General features: G+C 43.9%; 1 protein-coding gene across 1 annotated transcript in view; it reads right to left on the reverse strand.

Annotated features, from left to right (window-relative positions):
• The window catches only part of LOC144686788 (low-density lipoprotein receptor-related protein 1-like), a 1926687-nt gene that overhangs the window by 503039 nt on the left and 1396187 nt on the right, over positions 1-27461 (reverse strand). Inside the window, exons 34-35 of the mRNA XM_078552493.1 lie at positions 23369-23494; positions 17151-17282 (exon numbers count right to left, since the gene is read on the reverse strand). Coding sequence (XP_078408619.1) covers positions 17151-17282; positions 23369-23494 — 258 coding nt within the window. The remainder of the gene's footprint in view (positions 1-17150; positions 17283-23368; positions 23495-27461) is intronic.

The following is a 27461-nucleotide window of genomic DNA, read 5'->3' on the forward strand; positions in this document are numbered from 1 at the left end:
ACTCTGTTGGGCCTGCCTGTGACCTGTGGTGGGGCAGCCCGTTTTGCTTAGGAACCCTGCGCTCAACAGAGGTCTCCATGGTGGCAAGAGCCACCCCCACAGGGAGGCTGCCCAAGGGAAGAGCTACACCATCTTTTAAACCAACTTCCCTCCCCCTTGCCGGGGTCTGCCTGACTGGCTCGGCGAGGCCTCCTCCACCCCTCTTACTTGGGTTCCAGGGCTTTCAGCAATATTCCTCCTCCCAGGCCTCCTGCAGAACTAACAGTGGCTACCACTCCCGATAGCAATGCTGGTACTGAAGAGCTGCTGGTCTCTGATTGGCCCAGGAATCCTGACATCAGGCAGCAGATACCTGATTGGATTTAAATCCTATTGGGGCTCCCAGAAATGGCAAAGATGGGGGTTGCCACCAGCACTCCAGCCAATGGATGGACCCACCACCACAGCCATTAAAACCAGCACATGAACTCTCTTTCGCTCTTCACAGATGCTGCCTGATATGTTGAATGCATCCAGTATTTTCTAATTTTATTTCAGATTTCCAGCATCCACAGTATTTTTCTGTAACCTTTTTATTATCTGTTGACACATGTAACTCCCTTCCCCAGGCAGGTTAGTGCATGGCCCTCACCTCCCCCTCCCTTCCCTAGCAGGAGTGACCCCAGCAGAAAACTATTGCACAAAACATATATTCCATCCTACTCGATTAATCACAACAAAGCAAGCATATCCATTTTTAAGTTTATTCAACACAAAAGCATAACGAAACCAACTTGACAATAGACAAATAACAACTGTAGAGCTTCTATGAGAGCAAAATCCATGATGGACAAAACCTAACCAGTGAAAGCTACTGACTTTTCATTCTGTTTTGACAAGCCACAGTGCCATCCTCAGTGCTCAAAGGAAGATATGGTCAAAAGATCATGAAAATCTTGAAGGATTCCTGAGTTACCTTTACTTCATCATGGAGGGCTTCCTTTCACAATTTAGCAGCAAATTCCTGGACAGCTGAAAATTGTTGATTTTAATATTCTAGTTTACTAAGAAATACACTATATAGCAACAGATATGGGGTAGGGTAGTTTTCACATATGCACTTTTACTTCTGGGTCGTAAAGAAGCTCTTTTATGTTCTGCATTAAATTGACAAAATAATATGTTCCCATCTGCTCACCTGCATCCTTCCTGCATCTGTATTTTATATATCCCTATTATCTGAGGTGCTATGTCAAAGAACCCCGAGGAACAATTACAATTTCCAGTTACAACTCAGGGACAATAGTGTGTACCATAAAATGTTCAGCAATATGAAAAACTTGCCTAGTTATACCATCCAATAGAGACATAAACCAATGAAAGCTCCCTTTCAGTCTCACTAAATATATTTCAAAATTATGTTAAAACAAATTCTCACTGCTATTTTCTGGCTCTCAATGGTAAAGCATTGTCCCTCATCTAAATAAAGTACAAACACATTACCACTTCTGTAACTCTCAAGGCATTTCCTTAGTACTATAGCTCTCCAGTTTTGTCCTTCGTTTGCCAACGTTTTTTTTTAAATTTCACTTCTATGGAATAAACTGCAGTTCCCTTGGCTCATTGTGTATATTCACTGTACATCTCTCAGTTTCTCTCCAAGTGGTTCTCATTCTGTATGTATAACACATGGGCATGAGCTAAATCTGATCAGCACACTGGGGATTTAAAAGTGATGCACAATTATGATGACAGGGTTTCTGAAACTAGACAAATTTAAGAAAAGAAAGGAAACAGTTAGATATCATCAGTGCCTAGGTAGAAATGAAGGAGCATATAGGATATCACTGGGCCACGGAATCCATTTCTGTAAGTCTGTGAAGGTAAGTGGAGCGGGTGTAATTACATTCTGCTATTCCAATCTTTTATACATGGGAGATGAGTTCCTTGAATTCCTTGTGCCATTAGTGTTGTATTTCAAGTAGTAAATAAAGGCTTAATGTTATCAATGTTTCATTTGTCAGTCTATTTCTGTAGCGATGATGATAGTTTGACATGAAATATGGAAATTCTGTAATTTACTTTATTTGTGCTCCATAGAATACATAACTAAACAGAAGCATAATTATTTATTTCTGACAGTTCCTAAATATTGAATAAAATAGTCCCTGTAATAATCTGAAAATGGTTGATTACCACCAGAAGAATGAGTCTATTTTCGGTGTCTGAGATGAACCTCCTTCTCCATAGCGCTTGCATGGTGGAACATGCCTACTAATAGTGGCAGGCTGAGTGAAAAACAGAAGCTTTCACTTTCAAGATGAGGGAATATGACATACAGAAGGAAAGTAGAAAGGAAAAATGACCTACCCCTTGACCAAGTACGCAAGGACACTCAGAGATAACAATACTGTTCCCCCCAGAACCGATTGGGTCATAAAATACTTTCACACAAGTTAACGTAAATTGATGCAATCCAGTACGTTTCTCTAAATTTCTCCTTGTTGTTTGGATCAGCAGGCTTAATCGTTACTCTTCATCTCTTTTTCGCAGGGAACATATAGTTACAATAGAACTGAATCTTCTCTTGAAGTGAAAGCTTGACAGTATCAATACTTTTTGATAGCTTAACATACACTTAATAATTAAAAACTTGTCTTCCTTTAAACTTCCTTGTTCAATTTATTTTAATCATATTAACACTGATAAACCAGTCCATGTTTGAGAGAACTGGGTTCCATTGTGACATAATGGTTTGAACATTTTTCATTCAGGTTCTAGTTGTTACAGCTGCTTGAGATTCAAAACCTTAGGCAATCACGAGTAAATTTTGAGATCGCGAAACTGAAACTACTGCTCACCGATATCTTGCTGGACAGTTCTTATTAACTATTCACAGCAGGCTTCTAGATTGAGCCTGACACTGTGAGCTCAGCATAAAAGAGATAGCGCAGAAATGTGTGTAGTTTTCTATCCTTAAAGAGCTACAACTAAAATGTAAAGGAATGTGTCATTATACACGGAGTCATTTTTTTTTTTGTCTATCCAAAAGCTGCAGATATTTTAAACTCTCCTTTCAGCCTTTGGAAAGATTAAATAAAGCAAAGAAGTAGCTGAAATAAAACAGAGTAATGCAAACAAAGAGGCACAAAATGGAGTCCATGGATAAGTAACGAAATGAAGCAATGCTTGGAAACTCTGTTTGGTGGCTGGAGTTGCTCCTGCATAAGCTGAATTCAAGGACATTCTAGGGCACTTTCCCAGAGGAAAGTAGTGCATTATGGTTGGCAAAGAGATAGTGGACAACTCAATGCTATATACATTACCTACACAACCTAGGCATAGTGCAGAAGATGACACACCTGAAAAGAGCTTACAAGGTAAAACAATCCAGAAATACATTTAACAAAAAGAATGCCGTAAGCTGTTGCCTAGTAACATGTTCCAACTTATTGCTGACTCCTATTTTTACACAACTGTACAGCTCTTTCACCGTTTGTCATGCATAACTACTCTCCAGCAGGATATCACCATACAATTGAAACCTTTGGAATAGTTACATCTCATATGTTTTCATACACAGGCTTTTTGTCACATAACCAAGCTGCATGATGCATGATTGCTTTCTGATACAGAGGAGAGACAAACATCAGATTCATACCTCACTGTGCACATATTCCTCCAACTTACAATATGTCAAGGCTATTACTTTGCATGTATGACAAGATGGGGCAAGGAAGCTGACCTGAAGCATAAAAGGGTTTAGCAAGTACAAATAGTAGATTCTCTTGGAAGATGCTACTCTAGATTCCCTTCCACAAAGGAACATCAAGAGAATACAGGAAGATGAAACTGCAAGCTGAGTCCTAGTGTACATCTTGTCCTCTTCTTACAGACCCTCACAGAGACACATATGCACCCATATAAGCATCAGCCACAGTTCTTGCATATCTCATCATGCAATATCTTGCAAAGCTAGTTTTGTTCAGAGGTGTGCAATGGAGCCAGTATTCTGTGCTATGACTGGGTGAGGAGTGAAGTGGCTCCCCTTCGATTCAGCCCCCCCCCCCCTGTTGGTCTTAACAAAGGTTTTAAAATTAATTAAAACCTGAGAAAAAATAATAAAGACACAACTGTGTGCGCGTACATACATACACACACACACAGATATCAGAAGTAAGAAAGTTAGAGTCCAATAAAAAGTTAAAAGAATATACAACTAACTCCTTTGCTTGTCTTTGAGGTGTGGATTGTTGAACATTGCGGCCATTTGTAGTTAGTTGGTTTTCTGTAGAATTCTGTAGTTGACTTGGTTCAAGTCTGCACTTTGTTGAAACACTCTTATAGCTTCCGAGAGAGAGAGAGAGAGAGGCCTTTACTGCCCTCTTCTAGCAGTGTTTTAGATGACTATAATGTTTATTTTTTTCATGCTTTTTTGATTCTGCTTGGCAGAACTAGTTTTTAAAACTCCTGCTTGAAAATTCCCAGAAAGGAGTTCAATTAGCATGTCTTTCAGTCGTTGTTGCAGAGTAAGTGATCACCATTTTTAAATATTTTCATCCAAAACTTTTGACACACTTCAAGACAGAGATTAACAGGAGATGGGGGTTATATCATCCTCCACAGGCAGTTTTGAATGTCTGATGAGTATTGAGCATATTGTATATGAGCTGGTTAACAGTTCTCATTATCTTGATTGAACTATAGCTGATCAAAATCTTTGCATTTTAATGCCTTCCTTTTGAGCAAGTCCCTATTTGAAGTGGTTGTTGACATCCCCCAAGTATGGAATTCTATGCAAAAGGTTTACAGTGCAATCATACAGAGACTTTCCAGAGAAGTAGTCAACTTAAAGTATCGGGCATCAGGTGACTCATGGCAGCCATTTTTTGATCAGCATCTTTTCTTGTATTTTTTTTAAATGGGTCTTCTTTAAAGAGTTCAATATATCTGTGGTTAGCGGGTGACGTTGTAGGTAGCTCTCACTCAATCACAGCTTCCTGTCACCGTGACACATCCCTCCCATGAAGAATGAAATGAGTTTCACTCACATTTCATTACAAAGAGAAAAAAAAGAAAAAAAACAGATAAAACAACAAACACATTCACTGTCATTCATTCTTTTAGTCTTCATCTGGATTATCCCCTCAGTTCTAACTGGGTCTCTAAGCTATGGACACAGCGTCCACAATCACATTTGATTTCCCTGCAATGTGGGTGATTTTTAGGTGATATAGTTGAAGAAACAGACTCCAACAGAATAACTTTTCATTCTGAGTGTTGAATTTTTACACAAAGGTTAAAGGATTGTAATTGGTAGAGACTGCAGTCTCTATGAATCCATTTCGGACATATATATCTAAGTGTTTGAGAGCCAGTAATAGACCTAGGGTTTCCTTTTCTACTGTGGAATATTATTTCAGATGTTTCTTTAGTGTTTTGAAAGATTGGTCTCTCTATTCATCCTGCTGGAGGAGAATTGCCCATATCCCGATGTCACTCGCATCAATGGCTACTTTAAATGCTTAGTTGAAGTCTGGAGCTCCTAGCACTGGTTCACTTATTAAAATGGCTTTCAGTTTTTCAAAAGCTGTCTGGAATGTCTCGGTCCATATTACTTTCTGCTTTTTTTCTGTACTAGGTCTGTCAGCAGGGCAGCTACCATGCTGAAGCTTGGGACAAACTTGTGGTAGAACCCACACATCCCTAGGAATCTCAAGATAGCCCTTTTTTTGTGTAAATGGGAACAATGCTACTGATTTACCTTTGTATCTCTGGGCCATACTTGTCCTTGACCCATCACATGTCCTTGGGTGGGTCATCTGAGCCTTAGCGAACTTGCTCTACATGAGATTGACCACAAGGTCAGCTGGCTGTAATTTCTGGAAGAGGGCTTCCAGTTGCACCAAGTGAGTTTCCCAGGTGCTGCTGTGCACTAGCAGGTCATCTAGGTACACTACTCGATTGGATAAGCCTGCCATTACCTGGTTCATCAATCTTTGGGAAGTGACACGAATCAACACTGGTACAACCCTTTCAGATGTACAAAGGAAGAGATTTCCTTTGCACGGGTGGTCAAGGAAACGTGCCAGTATCCCATGAGTAAATCTATCTTGGTAATGTAGGTTGCTTTACCTACCCTACCTATGCAGTCTTCCAGGTGGGATATCGGGTAGGAGTCAGCTCTGGTCACAGCATTAAATTTTAGGTAGTCAATACAGAGACTTGTGGAGCCACCTGGTTTGGGCACGTGCACAACTGAGGAGCTCCAGCTACTTTATTTTATTCTTTCATGGGATATGGGCATCATTGGCTAGGCCAGCAATTAGGGATGTTGATGTTGAGAAGGTGGTGGTGAACTGTCTTGTTAAACTGCTGCAGCCCATGTGGTGTAGGTACACCAACAGAGCAGTTATGGAGGGATTTTCTGGATTTTGGCCCAGTGACAGTGAAGCACCGATGATATATTTCTAAGTCAGGATGTTATGTGGCTTGGAGGGAACTTCCAGTGGTGGTGTTCCCATGCATCTGCTGCCCTTATCCTTCTATGTGGTAGAGGTCACAGGTTTGGAATGTGCTGTTGAACGAGCCTTGGTGAATTGCTGCAGTACATCTTGTAGACAGTAGACACTGCTGCCACAGTGCATCTGTAGTGGAGGAAGTGGACGTTGAAGGTGATGGATGGGGTGCCAAGCAGACTGCTTTGTTCTGGTTGGTGTTAAGTTGCTTGTCTGTTGTTGGAGCTGCACTCGTCCAGGCAAGTGGAGAGTGTTCCATCACACTCCAGACTTGTGCCTTGTAGATGGCAGATAAGCTTTGGAGAGTCGGGAGATGAGTTACTTGTCACAGAATTCCCAGCCTCTGATCTCTTATTCTAGCCACAGTATTTATATGGCTAGTACCGTTCATTTCCTGGTCAAGGGTAGCCCCCAGGATGTTGTTAATGGGGAATTCCGTGATGGTAATGTCATTGAGTGTCAAGTGAAGGTGGCTGGATTCTCTTTTGTTGGAGGTGGTCATTGACTGGCACTTGTGTGTGCAAATGCCACTTATCAGCTCAAGCCTGAATGTTGTCCAGGTCCTGTTGCACATGGGCATGAATTGCTTCAGTATGTGAGGAGTTGCAAATGGTGCAGGACATTGTGCAATCATCAGCAAACATCCCCACTTCTGACCTTATGATGGAAGGAAGGTCATTGATGAAGCAGATGAAGATGGTTGGGCCTAGGACACTACCCTGAGGAACTCCTACAGTGATGTCCTGGAACTGAGATGATTGCCCGCCAACAACCACAACCATCTTCCTTTTTGCTTGGCATGACTCCAGCCAGCAGGGAGATTTCCCCCTGATTCCCAATGACTCCATTTTAGCTAGGGCTTCTTGATGCCACACTCAGTCAAATGCTGCCTTGATGTCACCTCGCCACTTGAGTTCAGCTCTTTTGCCCATGTTTGGACTAAGGCTGCGATGAGGTCAGGAGCTGAGTGGCCCTGACGGAACCCAAACTTTATCCCCACTATTACCCTTATTCTCCAATCGGTGGCTATGGGACAGGCCGTTACCTGCAAGTCCCCTTCTCAGCTGTGGTATTCTTTTATCATGTTGACATTTTACAGCCTTTGCTTTTTCCTGTGGTCTGGCATATTAGCTAAGTGATTTACTTCCCCGAGCTTCCTTGCTACTCTGTACTGGCCACTGAACTGGGCTTTTAGAGGTTGACCCAGTATTGGTAGGAGCACTAGCACGTAGCCTCCTGGCTGAAATGGCATATTTGTCTGACAGTTTCTTCATAGCTGTTTGAGAGATTTTTAAGTGCTCTCAGGCCACATCACAGGCTCTCATGAGTCGCTCCTGGAACATTGCAGGAGAGAGAGCACTTCTAGTTGCATTGACAGATGGATGATGTGATGTAGGGTCCCCCTTGTGGGTGTTCGCTGCCGACCTCACCATCACTGCACGCAGGGTCCACATCCTTGCTAGTCAGCATGATGGCATGCTTCTCAAAGTGTGTGAGGGGCCTAATGTGGGCCACCCCACCACCGGTCTGGGGCCTCTCCCTGCTATTGTGAGCCAGCTTCTCCTGCATTAAAACAGATGGTGAGAGTGTGAGCAGGACGCATGACAGTACATGGAATGCTTGTGTGGTGAGCGGCGCCATGGTTGGGATGAGAGTCTGAGCTGCAGAGGATATGAGCCTGAGGGAGGTGTGAGGATGTGAGAGAGAGTCGATGGTGTCCCTTGAGGTGTGAGGTCCCTATGGATGTGTGATGGGTTTGTGAATGTGTTAGTTGAGATTGATAAGGTGGTTCTCATGCCTTGGTGGAATGGATAAGATCATTCATCCTCCTCCTGCACTGGATGGCTGACCTCCTCTGTGCTCCTGTGGCACTGACTGCCACTGCCACCACCTCCCAGGTTGGATTGGTGACTCTGGTGGATCTCCTGTAGCAGGAGTTGGGAGTACAGGACATCGCGGTGGCTGGCCCAAAGAGGTGACACTAAATTTGGGGGCTGTCGTCTTCTTTGCTTTCGGAGCCATCTGTCGCCTGGAGCAGACTGGGTCTGTAGACATGAAGTAGGCTGTGCTCTGGTGCACTTTAAATATGGCGGCTGGAGCGAGGAAGCGCTGAGGTCACCACGTGATGGGCAAATCCGAGTGAGTCTGCCAGCGATCCGGCATGTTTCCTGTGAATGCATTATTAATGTGGACGCAACAGGAAGGGGATAATATGGCACGAAAACCCACCATTGCGACTAGCGGCTAAAACATCGTTTTTCACCCCTTGGTTCAAGTCTGCACTTTATTGAAAACACTCTTTCAGCTTCAGAGAGAGAGAGAGAGATATTCTGCTCTCTTCCAGCAGTGTTTTTAGAAGGCTGCATTGTTTTTCCTTCCTCCAGCTGACTCTGCTTGGCAGTACCTGTTTGTTAAGCTCCTGCTTGTACATTACCAGAAGGAGATTCGATTAGCACGTCTTGCAGTCATTGTTACAGACCAAGTAATCCAATTTTTTATTCTTTTCATCTCTGAAAGCTTTGACACATTGCAAGATAGAAATTAACAATAGATGGACATTATATCGTCCTCTACAGGAAGTTTTGAATGTCTGATGAGTATCTGATTGGTTAGCAGTTCCCATTGTCTTGATTGAACTACAGCTGATCGAATCCAACACTTTGTATCTTTAATGCCTTCCTTTCAAGTGAGTCCCTGTTTGAAGTGGACCTTGACACCCTCCAGGTGTGAAATTCCATGCAACATGTTTGTAGTGCAATTTGTATGGAAACTTTCCAGGGAAATGGTCAACTTATAGTATCCAACATCAGGTAACTCGTGGCATTTTTTGTTCAGTGTCTTCCCGACGTCATTGCACAGTTGCGTGTTAATTTGGTCGGTGGGCACGCGCGAAAGCTGCCAGCGGCCTGCCGAGAATTTAGAGGCCTATTAAGGCCATCAAAGTATTAATTAAGGCAGATTTTTCGCTGCCCGTCCAACCTTACAGTTAACGGGTGGGCGAATTGGCCAGGCGGCTTTTGCATTTCTGAGGAAACCTCATCCACTTGCAGATTGAGGCTTCCGACATTAATTTTGAAAAAAATGTTTATTATGTATATGTTCACGTGAGTGAGGCCTATGTGGGGACATATTTTTCAGATTTTCCAAATCTTTATTTTTGATTTTAAAATCCTTCAGATCCCTGAGGCAGCTCTCTGCCTACAGGGAGCTTTAATGTGCGTTCCCCTGCGCCTGCGCAGATTTCAGCGCTCTCCCTCCTTCCACCCTGAGCCCGGCAGCGCTGAGCCTTTCAGCGCACATTTCACGTTAATTGGCCAGCCAGTGTGAAATTGCAGTCAGGGAATAATCGTGGGCGGTGGACCATTTCCCGGCCGCCCCCCGGACCCACCCGCCAAGCCCACCTGACGACCCGAAAATCCTGCCCCAGGACTCTGTTCCCTGCCAATTGATGCCTTGTCACTGCCTTGAACATCTGTAATATACAAAGTCTTTTTTTCACATACCCTTGTTTTAAAGCTATTCTATTTGATGAAGTGTTGCATGACTTTCTAGTAAAATAGCAAAAACAATTTGACTATTTTAGATATGTTGTCTTGTGGCAAATATTATCTATCTTTGAAAAAAACATGTTCCATTAAAATGCCAAAAACATTTTCAAGACCAATACTAAAGACCCACTGTAAATCTTGAAATTAAAAGTACACAATGAAAATGTTCATGCTTCAATGCATATGGGGCTTTGACTGGGAGATAAGCCTAGCAGGAAAGATAATGGAACAGCAATGGCAGGAGTTTCTGGGAGTAATTTGGGAGACACAGCAAAAATTCATCCCTAGGAAGAAGAAGCATACTAAAGGGAGGACGAGGCAACCATGGCTGACAAGGGAAGTCAGGGACAGCATAAAAGCTAAAGAGAAAGCATACAATGTGGCGAAGAGCAGTGGGAAACCAGGGGATTGGGAAGCCTACAAAGACCAACAGAGGATAACTAAAAAAGAAATAAGGAGGGAGAAGATTAAATATGAGGGTAAACTAGCCAGTAATATAAAAGAAGATTGCAAGAGTTTTTTTAGATATATAAAGGGTAAGAGAGAGGCAAAAGTGGACATTGGGCTGCTGGAAAATGACGCTGGAGAAGTAGTAGTGGGGAACAAAGAAATGGCGGAGGAACTGAATAGGTACTTTGCGTCAGTCTTCACAGTAGAAGACACGAGTAACATCCCCAAAGTTCAAGAGAGTCGGGGGGCAGAGGTGAGAATGGTGGCCATTACCAAGGAGAAGGTGCTAGGAAAACTGAAAGGTCTGAAGGTGGATAAATCACCTGGACCAGATGGATTACACCCCAGAGCTTTGAAGGAGATAGCTGAAGAGATAGTGGAGGCGTTAGTGGCAATCTTTCAGGAATCACTGGAGTCAGGGAGGGTCCCAGAGGACTGGAAAATCGCTAATGTAACCCCCCTGTTTAAGAAGGGGGTGAGGCAAAAGACGGGAAATTACAGGCCGATTAGCCTGACCTCGGTCGTTGGTAAGATTTTAGAGTCCATTATTAAGGATGAGATTTCAGAATACTTGGAAGTGCATGGTAAAATCGGGCAAAGTCAGCATGGTTTCATCAAGGGGAGGTCATGCCTGACAAATCTATTAGAATTCTTTGAGGAGTTAACGAGTAGGTTAGACAAAGGAGAGCCAATGGATGTTATCTACTTGGACTTCCAGAAGGCCTTTGACAAGGTGCCGCACAGGAGGTTGCTCAGTAAGATAAGAGCCCATGGTGTTAGAGGCAAGGTACTAGCATGGATAGAAGATTGGCTGTCTGGCAGGAGGCAGAGAGTGGCAATAAGGGGGTCCTTCTGAAGATGGCGACCAGTGACTAGTGGAGTTCCGCAGGGGTCAGTGTTGGGACCACAACTTTTCACTTTATACATTAATGATCTAGATGAAGGAGCTGAGGGCATCCTGGCTAAGTTTGCAGATGATACAAAGATAGGTGGAGGGACAGGTAGTATTGAGGAGGTGGGGAGGCTACAGAAGGATTTGGACAGGTTAGGAGAATGGGCAAAGAAGTGGCAGATGGAATACAACGTGGGGAAGTGTGAGGTCATGCACTTTGGTAGGAAGAATAGAGGCATAGACTATTTTCTAAATGGGGAGAGAATTCAGAAATCTGGAGTGCAAAGGGACTTGGGAGTCCTAGTCCAGGATTCTCTTAAGGTTAACTTGCAGGTTGAGTTGGTAGTTAGGAAGGCAAATGCAATGTTGGCATTTATTTCGAGAGGACTAGAATATAAAAGCAGGGATGTGCTGCTGAGGCTTTATAAGGCTCTGGTCAGACCACATTTAGAATATTGTGAGCAATTTTGGGCCCCGTATCTCAGGAAGGATGTGCTGGCCCTGGAGAGGGTCCACAGGAGGTTCACGAGAATGATCCCAGGAATGAAAGGCTTAACATATGAGGAACGTTTGAGGACTCTGGGTCTAAACTCGATGGAGTTTAGAAGGATGAGGGGGGATCTGATTGAAACTTACAGAATACTGAAAGGCCTGGATAGAGTGGACGTGGGGAAAATGTTTCCATTAGTAGGAGAGACTAGGGCCTGAGGGCACAGCCTCAGAGTAAAGGGAAGACCTTTTAGAGCAGAGATGAGGAGAAACCTCTTTAGCCAGAGAGTGGTGAATCTATGGAATTCATTGCCACAGAAGGCTGTGGAGGCCAGGTCATTGAGTGTACTTAAGACCGAGATAGATAGGTTCTTGATTGGTAAGGGGATCAAAGGTTACGGGGAGAAGGCGGGAGAATGGGGTTGAGAAACTTATCAGCCATGATTGAATGGTGGAGCTGACTTGATGGGCCGAATGGCCTAATTTCTGCTCCTATGTCTTATGGTCTTATGGCTTTCCTTAGCCCGACTTCAGTCGGATGAAAAGAGAACTCAGTCCAATCCTGTCCTATGTTAAAAAGATAATTGGACCATGCTGTAAATATATGACAATACTGTTTAGGATTAACAGGACGGCTGTAAGATTCTGTACAATGGAAAAGTGGTGCAGATCCAGATATATAAATGTGTACTTATTTTTCACATCCAGCACCTGAATGCCGATCACCAGTTATCGTTACCAATAATCACTGGTCATGCTTTTTGATTTCAAAATTGCTGTTTTAGATTTCTTCAGAAAGGATTCTTTTCAAAGGTGTGCAAATCTGGGGGAAGGTTGTGTAATTTTGTTCCTCTGTGAGGGTTGAAAATTGTTTTAGCAAAGAGTTTGACTACGTTCTGTTCCTTCTCCATCCTCAGTTGAGGCTTGAAAATATGAAACATGTCAAACAATGTACGTTTGAAAAACATCACAGCAACTTTCCAGCCAGAAATATTAACCATCTGAGAAAGGGAAAAAAATCTTTCCAAAATGCTTGGAGTACAAGCAATTTGCTTGTTTGTCAGAGAACGGGGGCCTCAGCTGTGCAATTGGAAGAAAGTGGCAGCTGGTCAGCAGGACAAAGTAACACTTTAAGCAGCTGGAGGGTGACAGCTGGCTCTGAAGGCAGACTTGCCAGCAGGCAGGTAATTCATGGGAGGAAGGGTCTCGTGGGATGGAAGAGGAAGGAAGTATAGGGGAGGTTGAGAATTCCCTTGTGGAGAAACATTTCACATGCCTTAGGAGGCCTCTTCAGCCTCTTGAAAACAGCTTACTGTCTTGGCTTGGGTTAAAATACAATCAGGATTCCATTGACCCCTATTTGCATAAAGTTATGAGGATTTTGCCTTGCCCAGTCGGTGCCTTAGCCACATATATGCAGTTTAAATGTGGGTTGCAAGTAGGAATCCAGCAAGATTGTAAGATGAAATGCTCTATTTTAATTTCACCCTCCGATTCCAGTTGGATGGGTTGGGTTAAAATGGGTAGCATAGAAGTTTGTAATACAGAAAAAGTCCATTTGGTCTATTATATCTGCACTGGCTTTTGGCTGGAGCAATCTTAAAACTATGTCCCATTCTGCCTCAAGTATTTATTTGTCCTCTTTTCCTTTAAACAATCTGTTTTCTTAAAAGATCTCTGCAATCACTGTGGAAAAGCATGTCCTATTCCAACAGACAATGGGTAAAGGCATTTCTCCAAGCTTCTCTCTTCAAGTGAAAGATGGGTTGCACTAGTGAGACATCTACTACATACAACTTACTCCATTAAATTTCATTAAATATGGAAAATATGTAAAAGACACGTGCATCCAATTGGCCACCAAAGAAAGGATTTCACAGGAGCTTTGAAGCAGTTCAGCTATGGCTAATCCAATCAAACAATTTAAACCTCATCTGAAATGCTTTAAAAGTGTAGCTTAGCTTCTCCTGCAGTGCACAGTGCCAAATACATTTATAATGCATTGATTACAGACACCAGTTCCTCAGGTGAAATACTTATGAATACTTTTGAACTGAATTTAAGTATTGAAATACTTGATAGAAAAGTTTTGAGATTAAGGCACCTGTTATTAATCCAGAACTTCAAAAGAATTAAATAGGGGGAATCTGTGTTCAATTTTTGTTTTCCTAATCACGATTCACAGCCCATGATTATCTGAACTACAAAGGCTCTTCTGCTAACTAAGTGGCAAAAGGTTAATTTAATCCAGTTGTAGAATTCAAGATGGCCTCTGGAATTGGCTCTAGTTCTTCATTAAGATTAAACTTTGTGCTTAACATACTAAATGTTCTTTCATGCTGCTACAAGAAAATTCAGTCAAGTTACAATTAAAACCTTTGCTCAGAATTTTTTAATTACCCGAGGAGGTTTGAACGTTTTTAAATTTCAAGTATAAATGTCCCTGTGTTTCCTTCTTGCTTACGCAAGATGTATTATGAAAATGAGTTACTATTATGAATAGAGAGAATGGCTATGCTTGTAATTCTAGGTGGAAATTTGTCTTAAGTGACAAAGTGTTGCATTATAAGATAGGAATGAGATCAGAGATATCACATATTGATTTATTCATGAGTGGTTCCAGGTGAATCTTTGATGTGTAAAAATGTCAATATGAAGAAGTATCCCCAATGAATAGATTTGTCTATAGCTGCAATATCCCCAACAACTCCATTATCATATCATGTAACTCCTAGGAAGGGAGAAGGCAAATAAATGAACATTGGTCTTTTTCTTCTAGAAACTTCTATGTCCCTACTAGTGCCCAGATATAACATCTAAAGCTCTTTTTTAAAAATTCCACAATAAGCTGGGCAAATTCATTAGAATCATTTTTCCACTGGACATCTGCAAAAAACAATTTTCTCCCTTCTGTCTTCCAATTGCTACTATCCACTTGGATGGGCATATCTTCCTCCATTCAGTAATGTTAGTGAAATGTAAACATGAAAATAAAACAAGGGGCAGGATATTGAGTTCGGTGAGCGGTGGGGGCGGGGCCCACTCGCCGACACAAAAAATGATGCGGGATGATGTCAGGTGGAACTCCCGATGTCACCCTGCGTCATTTCAATTTTCAGGCTGGTGGTGGTGCAGCCGAATTAGTTGTGCGCCCGCTGACCTGTCAACGGCCAATTGAGGCCATTTAAAAATTAATTGAAGCAGTTAAAGGACCTGCCCATCCAACCTTAAGGTTGGCGGGCAGGCCGGGAGCCCTGGCGGACTTCCGAAAAAGCATGAAACCTCATCCACGGGCGGGATGAGGTCTCATGTAGGTTTTTAAAAAATTAATACAAGTTGAATTAAAAGTGATGGACATGTCCCAACTGATGTGACAGTGTCACATGAGGGGACATGTCAGGGAAATTTTATTTGTCTATATTTCACATTTTTGAATATGGTGCTGATCTCCCTGAGGCAGCACTTAGCCTCAGGGAGATGAGTGTGTTCCTTCGCGCGCGTGCGCGTGAAAGAGTGCACTCTCGGCTAAGGGAATTCCCACCCCACCCCCCGCCCGCACAGGGAGCACATAGCGCTTCCTGGCGGACGTCACGCTGGGTGGGCCTTAATCGGCCCGCCCAGTTAAAATGGCGGCACACCCCCAATCGGGGGCTCTGATCGGAGGTGCGCCTGCACGCGCCCGCTCCTGAACCTTCCCCCCCAACAAGGGGAAAATTCTTCCCAAGAGCTCTTGCTTCTTGTGGGTCCACAAAGAAAAGTAATAAACTTACTGGGTAAACCTCTTTAACTTCCTAAACATCTCCCTCCTGCTGATTTTTTTACCTGGTATCCTCGTTGAGATTAAAGTTAAATTGTGGTTGGGGCCCGATGATGTAATGAGACCTGGTTACCATTATGTGAGTTAGGAACTCAGCAGCTTAGCTGCCCACCCAGAATATGCAATAAATATCTAGGTGGCTTTCTAGCAGGTAAGTATCCTGGATCATTTAACTGCTCACATGTCTGATTACCACGGGACAAGTAAAAGTAAAATCTCCCACCCCGCAAAGTTGGGGTCTTGGCCATCTACTCTTTGTAATCATTTAGATTGTGTGAGAGGAATTGTGTGTATGCAATGTCACCACACAAATGTGGAACTATCCTCTGGACTGAAGAATCACAGAAAGAGATAATTTGACCCCTGGTGCTGGTTCTCTGAAAAATCTATCCATTTAGTTTGTTTCTCCCACCCAGCCCTCATTCCTTTTTGGAATTGGGGTTCCAGCCAGGCAGTACAAATGGGATACTTCCTAACTTCTTAGCTGCCATATAACTTTTTTACAACTTTGATCATTGTTGTGTCAGTTACTTGTCATATCGTTGAATGTGACATATTTGTCTGCACAACATCTATGACTACCCGCTCAGGAAGTCCTGGCCTGTGTCTCATTTACTGCATTTTTAGGTTACTGAATAAATGCTGGCTGATCCCGAACAAAAACAGAATTACCTGGAAAAACTCAGCAGGTCTGGCAGCATCGGCGGAGAAGAAAAGAGTTGACGTTTCGAGTCCTCATGACCCTTCAACAGAACTCATGCTGCCAGACCTGCTGAGTTTTTCCAGGTAATTCTGTTTTTGTTTTGGATTTCCAGCATCCGCAGTTTTTTGTTTTTAAATGCTGGCTGATGCCTTTCATGGTCAATATTCAGTATGTTTTCATTGCCAATCCTGAGATAAGTAGAAAGGTACTAGATAGGCAGGTCAAAATAACAGGGCAAACGCTTGTCTGAATGTCAGAACTGCTCAAGATGAGAAGCAATACCTTTAAGATACAGGTGCCCTTTTTAAATTTACTTTTAAGGTTAGCCAAGGATTTTGACCCCATGTTCAAACAAGGAAAAAGAGTAACCCAGTGTATAATAGCATTACTGGTAATTCTCAGTCAATACATCAAACACCTATTTATTGGCAACCCTGTCACATGAAGCACAGTAACACGAGTACTTAACTTGAGACAGTTCTTCTCAATTTGTTTTGAGTTACATCTGCTTGATGAAAATGAAGTTTCTTCCAATAAGTAAAGACATGTTAAACAAAAGCCAAACTTTCATGCCAGTAAATACTTAGTTTAAAAAGTAGTCCTGCTTAGAGATAGCTGATACTTCAGACTGTGGCTTAATTTGGATGAAAATCAATGATATAAAATTGAATTTTGTCATCTATATCTAGCCCCAAAGAATAGGAATTCATTAACCCTTCAGAAATGGACAAAAGGGAAAAAAACAAATACAAACCTGCATGAAAGTCTATTCCTACAGTGAGTGATGTCCCAGATATTGGCAGCAAAGCATCTGATTTATCATTGGGTTCAAGTGGTATTCCTCTGATTTCTTCATGAAGAGAATACATCAGGAAAGATCCAAAACCTGGTAAGTAAATAAATAATTAATGTTTCCCCATGATTTTCTCTAAGAAAATAAGTAGATGGGAAAGCAAGAACCAATTAGCTATTGATTTCACTGCCTATAATTTGACAATATTGCTTTCAAAGTGTGTGCAAAGCTAGGCATTTCTGACTAGGCCTTGACTGATGTAAAATTATATTAGAGCAGAAATAGTTCAAAGTGGTATTGATTAGCAATGTTCTTTCATTTGTCCCCAAATCAATATTTGATGTGTAATGCAATGTGCTTTATTTTATGAAATCATTACTGTAGGTTTAAAGCAGTAGTTTTATCACTCTATTGGACTAAAAACAATAACTGAATAATCATTTTATTGGAAGTGAGAATCAGACTGTTTCTATAACTGCCGGCTGATCTGCAACACCAGTTTTACTCACAAATGAAAAGTTGAAAACCTACCCCAGTGACAAAAGCGCCATAAAGCATAATGTTGCTGTATATAACCTGAAACAGGTCTCACAAAAAAAGCTTTTCTAGTTTCTTTTATCAAATGTATGCCTTTTAATATCAAAATTACAGCCTGTAACCTCTGAGTTCCCCAGCATCGGATTTGGGAGGTACCCCAAAGATGCGCTGGGGAATATCTCTGGGAAGTTCCCAGGTAAAGGTTTGCATGGCAATTGCCCAGAAGTGCTAACTTCCTCTGGACAATTGCGCTGGGAACCATCCGAAAATGCGATTTAAATCGCAAACTTCAGATGGTTCTGCCGTGGTTATACCAATTGTTAGAAAAAATTAGAAGAATTAAAACATCTTCTAACTTCTGGGTAACCATTGTACAGACCTGGACTGATCCCCCCATGGGACTCGCCCCACAGTGCTGACCCCCCAGAGGACTCCCCCACCCCTGACTAACCACACCCCTCCACGGTATTCCCTAACCGCTGACCCCCCATGGGATTCCCCTCACCTGCACGGGACTCCTCACCCGACAAATCCCCCCAGTGGGCCCGACTCTTAGCCCCCGACCCCGCACCCCAATGGCTGACCCTCACCACCCTGAAATTCCAATTCCCCCCACCCTCCAAATGTCTGACCCCTCCAGCCCCTCCCGATATCCGAACCCCCAGACCCCAACCCCCCCATGCCCAAATCCCCAGCCCCCCACCCCAATGTCCAAACCCCCCAAATCACCCCGATGTCTGACCCCGCCCCCCTTCCCCGAATGTCCGGCCTGCTCCACCCCTCCCGATGTCCGCCCACCCCCATGAGTGTTCAGCCCGCTGCACCCCCTCCCAATATCTGACTCATCCCGCACCGCCCCCGAAGTCTGACCCCCTCCCTCCATCTCCAAGCAACTTCCGAACACCCCCACCCCCCCAAATCTTTTTCACTTACCTTGGGCACTTACCTTCTCCTTGGCCTGCTAATTTCAATGGGACCTTTAAACTTACCTGCTTTACGGCAGCTAGTGCCGTAAAAGAGGGATGTGTCCTCCTTCAATTCGATGTTGCTGGAGTTCGACACTAGACTTCGGAGACAGCTGCACTGCCTGAATCTCGGCCTGCCTGAGTTGGAAGGTCGGGCGAGACAGGCACAGACGTAATTTGGCATAGGTAAGTGGGCATGGAGTGGCAATCCGACACTGATTGCCACTCCGAGGAAGTTAGGCCATGCAATTTGTATTGATTTTTGTTATATTTTCGAAATGGTGTGCTGTGATTGTCAACCATTATATGGATTCTTTATTTCTGAGATTTTAATGACTAATTTCAATGGCTTTCTTTGAACTGATGGGAGTATAGTCTGAAATTATTTTTAGTAATTGCGCAAAATGTTATGCAGCTATTTAAACAGCATTTTTGATAGACCAGGAAATTAGCTTCAAGGTTCAGTTTTGTCATAAGAACTACTAGACCAAATAAAAGGAGGAAAAAAATCTATGCAGAATGGACCAGGAACAAACTAAATTCTAATTTTCTTTCAGGATATTTGCTTGAAGTTAAGGTACAAAATGTAATTTTTTTTCTGCACCACAGCAAGCATATTTTAATAGAAAGATGTCAGTTTAGAAATGGATCCCTATTGAAGTTAATATCATATTTTTACTTCATCCTGGATAGCAGAACCATCTCAGCTTTTACTATTATCAACCTCTTGTTATGCTCTGTGAGCTGCCTGAACTCTGCATTCTGAATGCATCCTCAGTCTCCATCAGGGAAGATTTCACACTAGAATTAATTGAGGGCATTACAGTGTAAACAGTATGTGTATTCCTCTGACAGCTGCATCAAGCAGTCTGCTCTGTTGCTATGATTTTATTTGTGATGCAACATAGGGATACACACACACACACACACATATATATATATACACAGGCATATACGTACATATATACATACACAGATATAAATACACACACACATACGCACACAGGCACACACACAGACATACATCCATACACACACATAAACATATACATGCACAGACACATACACACAAATATACAAGCATACATACCCACATGCAAATACACACACATACAAATATACACACACACATACACATTTACACACACACATACACACACATATACAGACACGTACCCACACGCACACATACATATACATGCAGAGGCATACATACACACACAAAGACATATTTCCATACACACAGACATATGCATACATACACACACATACACATACCCACACAAACATATACATACACACACATAATTACACAGCCACATACACATATATAGGCATATACATACACACACGCGCACATACATACACACACAGGCATATACACATACATACACAAGCGTATACATACACACACATAATTACATGCACACACAGACACATATGTACACATAAAGACATATGCATTGATCCACACATACAAGCCCACATACAAATAAGCACACACACACACACATACAGACATACACACACAGGCATACACACACTTATACACACACACACATACAGACATACACATGCACACACACATGTACACACATACATACATATACACACAAACATGTACATACACACACATAGGCACATACATGTGCACACAATCATGTACATACACACACAGGCACATCTATACACACAGGCATACACCCACATACACATACACAAACATATACACACACACAAACATATACACACACACATAAATACACACGTACTTATACACTCACACACACATATTTACATACACACACGCACACATACACATACATGCACACACACACATTGTCATATACATACACATACATACACAGACATATACATACACATACACATACACACATATACATACACACACATAGATATAGGGCAGAATTTTCCATGCCTGCTGGTGTCAGGCGTGTTTGGCAGCGTGAGCGGCAAATATGGCGAAAAGGTCAAAAATCAGTTTCAACCAGTTTGCAATTGTCAGCTTTACCCGTCAATGGTGCGCAGCGTTTCCCACTGTCGGACGTCTGGAACCTCATTGTAATACATCTGCATATCATTATAAGCCCAGCTCGCCGGAATCATCCCCCCACGCTGGATCATCCGAGCACATCAGGATGATTGCACATACACACACACACACACACACACATACATACACACGCATAAACAAACACATGCCGACCTGCTTCACAACTGTACATAAGCAACATGCACCTGTTTAGTTGCAATTCACTCAGGGCTTTGAGGATTTTTTGCCTACCTTGTCTCTACCTACCAGACCAGCCATAAGGCAGGGGTAGCTTTTCAACAGCTGCAGGACTAAAGTTTGCTGGGAATCGGGGAGAAGTGGCCTCAGGCAAGATAAGAGGCTGCAGGGCTAGGGCATTACTGGGGAAGGGGGATATCCAATGGTGTTTGCGGGGGCACAAGTTGATCTGTGCAAGTAGCCTCAAGATGGTGAGGGCTGAGAAGGCAATCTCCAGAGGAGATCAGGCCAGATGGAGGTGTGAGGGTGTGTGTGAGAGAGTAAGTGGTAATGTCCCTTGAGCTGGCAGTGAGAGAGATGCCGGTGAATGTGTGATGGGCATTTGAGTGTGTGAGTTTAGAGTGATGAGATGGTTGCCTTACCCTGGCGGCACAGATGAAATTATTCCTCCATTTTCTGCATTGGATGGCTGACCTCTTCTGTGCAGTGTTGGCATACACATACACACACACACACACACACACATACATACATACACACATACACATACATACATACATACACACATACACATACATACACACACATACATACATACACACACACATACATACCCATACACACACACATACATACACATGCACACACACACACACACACACACACGCGTACACATATGCACGTACACACACACACAGACATATACACACACACACTGACATGTACATACGCTCACATACACACACATACACGTACATACACACACATACACACAGACATGTACATACACACACATACACACAGACATGTACATACACACATACATACACATTGACATATACATACACACCCACATACATATATATATACATCCACATATATATACATTAACAGCCAAAAACATATACATACACACCCACATACATATACATGCACACATGTACACAGGTCGGAATTTTTCGGCCCCATTGGCATCAAGCGTCATGGTGGGTGGAGGGGTGACAATATGGCAAGAAGAACAAAAATCAGTTTCACGCCCTCGTGAAACCAGCTTGCAATCATCTGCTCCACCTACCAATGAACGGCCATGATTCCAGCCACCGCACGTCGGGAGCCTTATTTCACACTTTAGCATCTTATTGTGAGCCCTGTTCGCTGGAATCATCCCCTATGCTGGGTCTTCCGGGCACGTCGGCACAATTGCACATACACGCACATACACCTGCATACTCATACATATACACATGCATACACACGCCGACGTGTTTCACAACTGTACAGTAGCAACATGCACCTGGTGAGCTGCACTTCGCTCGATACTTCAAGGTTTGTTTGCCTTTTCTGCTTCGGGCACCACTCGTGGTCATTAGCGCCAGGCTTCACAGGCAGCACCACATCGCTTTTAGGGGGGCTCATGGGTAGGTCTCTACCTATCAGACCAGCTGTAAAGCGGGGGTGGCTTTTCAATGGCAACAGGGCTAGGGCTTGCTTGGGGAAGAGGGGGAAAGTGGCTGCAGGGCAAGGGCTGTAATGGGGAAGGGGGGTATCTCAGGGTGTGTGTGGGCGCACATGTTGATCTGTGCAAGTGGCCTCAAGATGGTGAAGGCTGAGGAGGCAGTCTCCAGAGGAGATGGGACCAGATGGACATGTGAGGATGTTGTATTTTTTCAGGGAGGCTTTGACCTAAGGTGCTCAGGTACCAGGTACACTAATGAGCATCCTTGCATTCGAACGTAATGTTTATTATGGACAATCCATGACGAGCACAGAAGTCCAATAACAACTCACCACTCGGGTTCAGATCGGGGAGGCCGTTCCTACCAATCACCTCTCTTCAGGTATCCCCATCTTTCCCCAAGTGAGCGTTGAAGTCCCCCAGTCAGATTACTGAGTCGGTAGGTGGTGCCCTATCGAGCGCCTCTTCCATCATCTCTGAGAAGGCCAAGTATCCCGAGCTGCTGTTTGGCGCCTAAACGCAAAACAACAGGCAGAGTTTTCCTCTCTGAGACCCAGAGCCTAATTGAGGTGGCCCTCTTGCCTACAGGGACAAACTCCAACTGTGTGATACCCAGCTGGGGGCTTGTGGGTATCCCCACACCCGCCCGGGGCCTCTCACAGGAGGCCACTCGGAGAAGGAGAGAGACCACCCTCAATGGAGAAGCTTGGTTCCAGAGCCAAAGCTATGTGTGGAGGTGAGACCAACTTTATCTAGTCGGTACTTCTCCACCTCCTTCACCAGCTCTGGCTCCTTCCCCACCCTAACCCTAACCCTAATGCAGGTCTAACTTGGCTCTCCCGATTATCGGCAAAGCAAAAATGTAGCTGAACTTCTCCAACTAGAACTGGGGTTTTTAAAAAATAGTTAAACGATGACGTTTCTCTATCAAGCTGTGCTGTTGCTTCCCTCAGTTGATAACAACACTTACCCTCGCATGACATTTTGTCGTTACGTAGTTGATATCCCACAGTGCACTTGCACGTTTTTCTGGTTTCCGAGACTGGCAAGCAGAGCTGGGAGCATCCACCATTGTTCACACTGCACAGATTAGTACCTAAATGGGGCATATAAAATCAATGTTCAGGAGCCTACAGACGTTTCAGTTAGCTACCGTCTACATGAGTAATGAGACTTCTTTTGACTGTACAGTGATCTGCGTCAAAATGATTGATGAATGGTCTAACTACATTTGAAGTGGGAACTGAAATTCCAATGTCAAAGAGCTCTGGAAAGCACATTTTGTTAGAATAATGGAGCATTAAATCAAACTGCAGTAATGGCATTAGTCTATCCGCTGTTAAAATTTATGATTATTGTGCTACTGTAGTAAGGTAGTAATGCTCTTTTTGAAGCATGTTGGCCCTTTTACCTCACAATATAAATGGCTGCAAGGACCAGAAAGGTTTACCTCTTGTCAGCTGCATAAAAAAGGAGCAAGTTGGTGCAGCGAGTAAAGTTGGGGGGGCGACATCATTTAATGTAAGTATTCACCATTGAAGCCTAATTTCAAGTTCAGCTGAAAACTATTTATTTTTGTAGCTCTCTGTGCAAATGACCCTGCTGCGACCCCTAGTGAAAGGTCACCAACTTAAAACATCAACTCTTGCTTCTCTCTCCAGGGTTGTTGGATGAATTTCTGAGCACTTCCAGCATTTTCTGCTTTTATTTCAGATTTCTAGCCTCAACTATATTTTGGTTCTGAGATGCTGAATTGACGAGTGATGGGAAAATCTTCACAGTTGAACCAGAACTGTGGAACCTTCTGATCCAGATCGGTGATTTGGAAAATAAATCAGTGATGGGCAGATGACAAAAGCAGTTATTACAGAGCCTCCACCTCAGAATTACAGTAGCTCCAGTTTTTAAGCTTTCATTAAATTTATCCAATACTCTGCTAGGTCTAATGTCTTGATGCTTTATTCTATCTGGTGGCACATGCCAATGTGTTACTATATAATTAAGACAGAAGAGATTCGTTCCACAATTAAACGACAGCGTCATAAATTAATGGAACATACAGCTGAAACAAAAGTGAACTTCCACAGTTTTACCAAGAAAAGCTAATTCCATTTGTTACTAACCTCACAGCATTTTGAAATACTCGTCAAAAATGAATAATTTGAACGCACTAATAAGAGAATACAGCCTGATGGGCTGGATTTTGTCGGGGCAGAAGCAGCCCCGGCGATAAGCCTGAAAACCAGGGGCGACTCTGCTTCGGCAATGTCCAGGAGCCCTGACCCAATTCTGTGGCAACCAGGTCATTCATTGTTGGGGTTCACGTCCTTTTAAGGGACAGTATCCCACCTCCCAGAGCTGCTAGCCAATCAGAAGGCCGGCAGCTCTTTAGTCTCAGCAGCACCACCAGTGGCCGCTCCTGGGACTGCACCCATCCTGCAGAAGCAGCATTAAACCCCGCCCTGGGACCAAGGTAAGTGTGTGGGCTTAGGGGTCCCCTGACATGGTCAGGCTGGCGCCAGTGAGGGGTAGAGTTGGTGGTTAGTGAAGGTTGAGGAGGTGTTACTGCTGGGGTGGTCCTTGCTGCCATGGAGTCCCCCATGGGTCACAGAGTTCCCAATCAGGAAACCCCACCCCCAACCCTAATCCCGCAGGTTGGCTGCCATAATTTACTAGGCAGTGTCCCCAAACGATGGAAAGCCCCCTGTCGCTGGGCATCAAGGCCACCCTCCCACCTTCCCGCAACTGATAGGAATCCGTGGCATCAGGAAGGCAACCAACACTCCATCCCCTGCCATCCCTCCCCATTCTCTGGCCCCTTCAACCTCCCAACCTCAACACCCCAACACCATCTTCCCACACAATCACAAATTCTTCTGGAAGGGTGTGGAAAAAATGAACTAGGGGATTTTTTTTTTAGGAATGAGAAGGGAAATTATTCTCCAATCCCCAAAGGCAATGGAATGGAGCTTCAGGAGACTATGGCGACTGGGGGGGCGGTATCTTCCGTTCTGGAGTATAAATTGGGTGGCAGGAGTGGAAAAGAGTGATTTCTGCTCAGGGGCTGGCCTTATGAGATCTCGTGCTCTTCAGCTCATTACATATGCATGCATGAGAAGCACAGCAAATCTCGTGGTGGGGATGGGCAGGAAGTCACCGTTTACGCCATTACCTTATAGGGTCGAAGGTTCTGTTGCCGTATTTTAAAGGGCACCCAGGCAGCCATTCACTCACTGCAAACCAGGAGCATCAGTCTGGCTGTTGTTGTAAAGGGGGAGACCTACTGCAAAGAACAGAGTGTCGCAGGGTAGGTGCCATGTAGCCCCACGGTTCAGCGAAGCCTTCCTGCAGGTTCTCCTCCAGGCTGTCCAGGAAAGGTGGGAGATGCTATTGCCCAGGGATGGCAGCAGGAGGCCCTCCCGCCTGACCACAATGGCCTGGGCAGAGGTCACAGCGGAGGTTAGTGCCCGTGGGGCCCACAAGAGTACAATCCAGCAGTGTAGAAAAAGGATGAATGATTTGCTGCGCTCTGCATGCGTACATGGCACCGTCTACTCGTTGTAAAGGGACTCTCATAAGGGCATCAGGCAGTGTAAGTGTGCGAGTGTACAGGGGTGTCAAACAGGAATTTGGGTTGCAGGACTTAGCAGCAGATGGGACATGTGCACTGAATGTGTGGCAGCCACTTCATACCCTCAATGTTCTATCAGTTGCAGGGCATCATGCTTGTTAATCACTTACTGGGGAGAGCTCAGGAGCTGGAATAGGCATGCATGCTCCTAAACTGTGCATGCACCCATTGCGACAATCAATCCTTCTGTCTGTCTGCAGGAGAAAAACGCACACAATAGGAGGAAGCAAGCCCAGACAGCGGTAGCATTCCAGATATTAGAATCCTAAACACCTTCGAAGAGGAGGCTGCAGAAATAGCTGGGGTGGAGTGGGACTGTGCCTGCACTGAAGGCGAGATAAGACTCCCCCAGGAAACCAGTGAGGATGCCTCCAGTTTGCAGTTGTCAGATGTGCCGACAGTGTGAGACACAGATAAGGGAGCCTGCTAGGGTTCATGCAGGAAAGATGTTTAACTTGGCTGGGGTGTCCAGAATAACACAGTACAGTCTTGTAGTAATAGTAAGGGCATCTAGGACTGAGATTTGTAGGTGTCTCTGCAACTGAAGGGTCGTGAGTGGCTGCTACTTAACAACCACCATAGTGCAGGTGAGGCACTTTCATTCAGTGGACTCCAAAGTAAAAACTAAATTTTTCAGGATGATAAAGGTATCAAGGGATGTGGGGTCACTGTGGGTGAGTGGCATTCAGGGACCAGTAACAATTTCCCTGATCAAAATGCATGAAGGAGCAATCTCAAGGGGCCAAATAGTCTACTCGTGCTGTTCTTCTCTGTACACCCATGTTTCTGGTTCTGCCTGAAAGAGCTCTCTGCAAGGTCTGTTTCCCCTTGGGAGCATGTGTGAGGGTGACATGAATGCAATGCTGCCAAGGTAAGATTTCATGTTGCTTTCAAAGTGCCAGCAATATGAGCTTTGTGAGGGCATGGGAAAAATCTTATTTCTCCTTCCAGGTGCTCTGGTAGGAGAATGGAGTGCTGTTTATGTTCTGATGCGTGCATTTCGCACAAGGGGTCTGCACAGTTTGGTGCATGCAAAAGATCATCACCATCAGGCAGACGTTAAGTAGTGCAATATAATTCAGCTTTCCTAAATCAAGACACATGAGACCAAAGTATAACATGGGTTACAAAAAAGAAGCCATAGCCTTACAGCCAGCAGAGGATAGAAAACCAAATAGTATCTGAGATGTACAGTAGCTTATTCTACCTGGAATCTGTTAGCTATCAGATTGTCACGGGCCTGTCTGCTATGTTGTACCCTTGCAATGGCCTCTGTATGTTCCTCCGTGACATTCTGGCCCCGGTCATTAGCATCCCTTTCACTGTCCTTATCGTCTGAGGAGACACCTCGGTCCTCCATGTCTCCCTCATCCAAGACATCCTCCCTTTGTTGCAAGAGATTGTGCAGAACACAGCAGGCAATGATGATCCA

The sequence above is a fragment of the Cetorhinus maximus genome, chromosome 11 (genome assembly GCF_964194155.1).
Source record: "Cetorhinus maximus chromosome 11, sCetMax3.hap1.1, whole genome shotgun sequence".
Classification (NCBI taxonomy): Eukaryota; Metazoa; Chordata; class Chondrichthyes; order Lamniformes; family Cetorhinidae; genus Cetorhinus; species Cetorhinus maximus.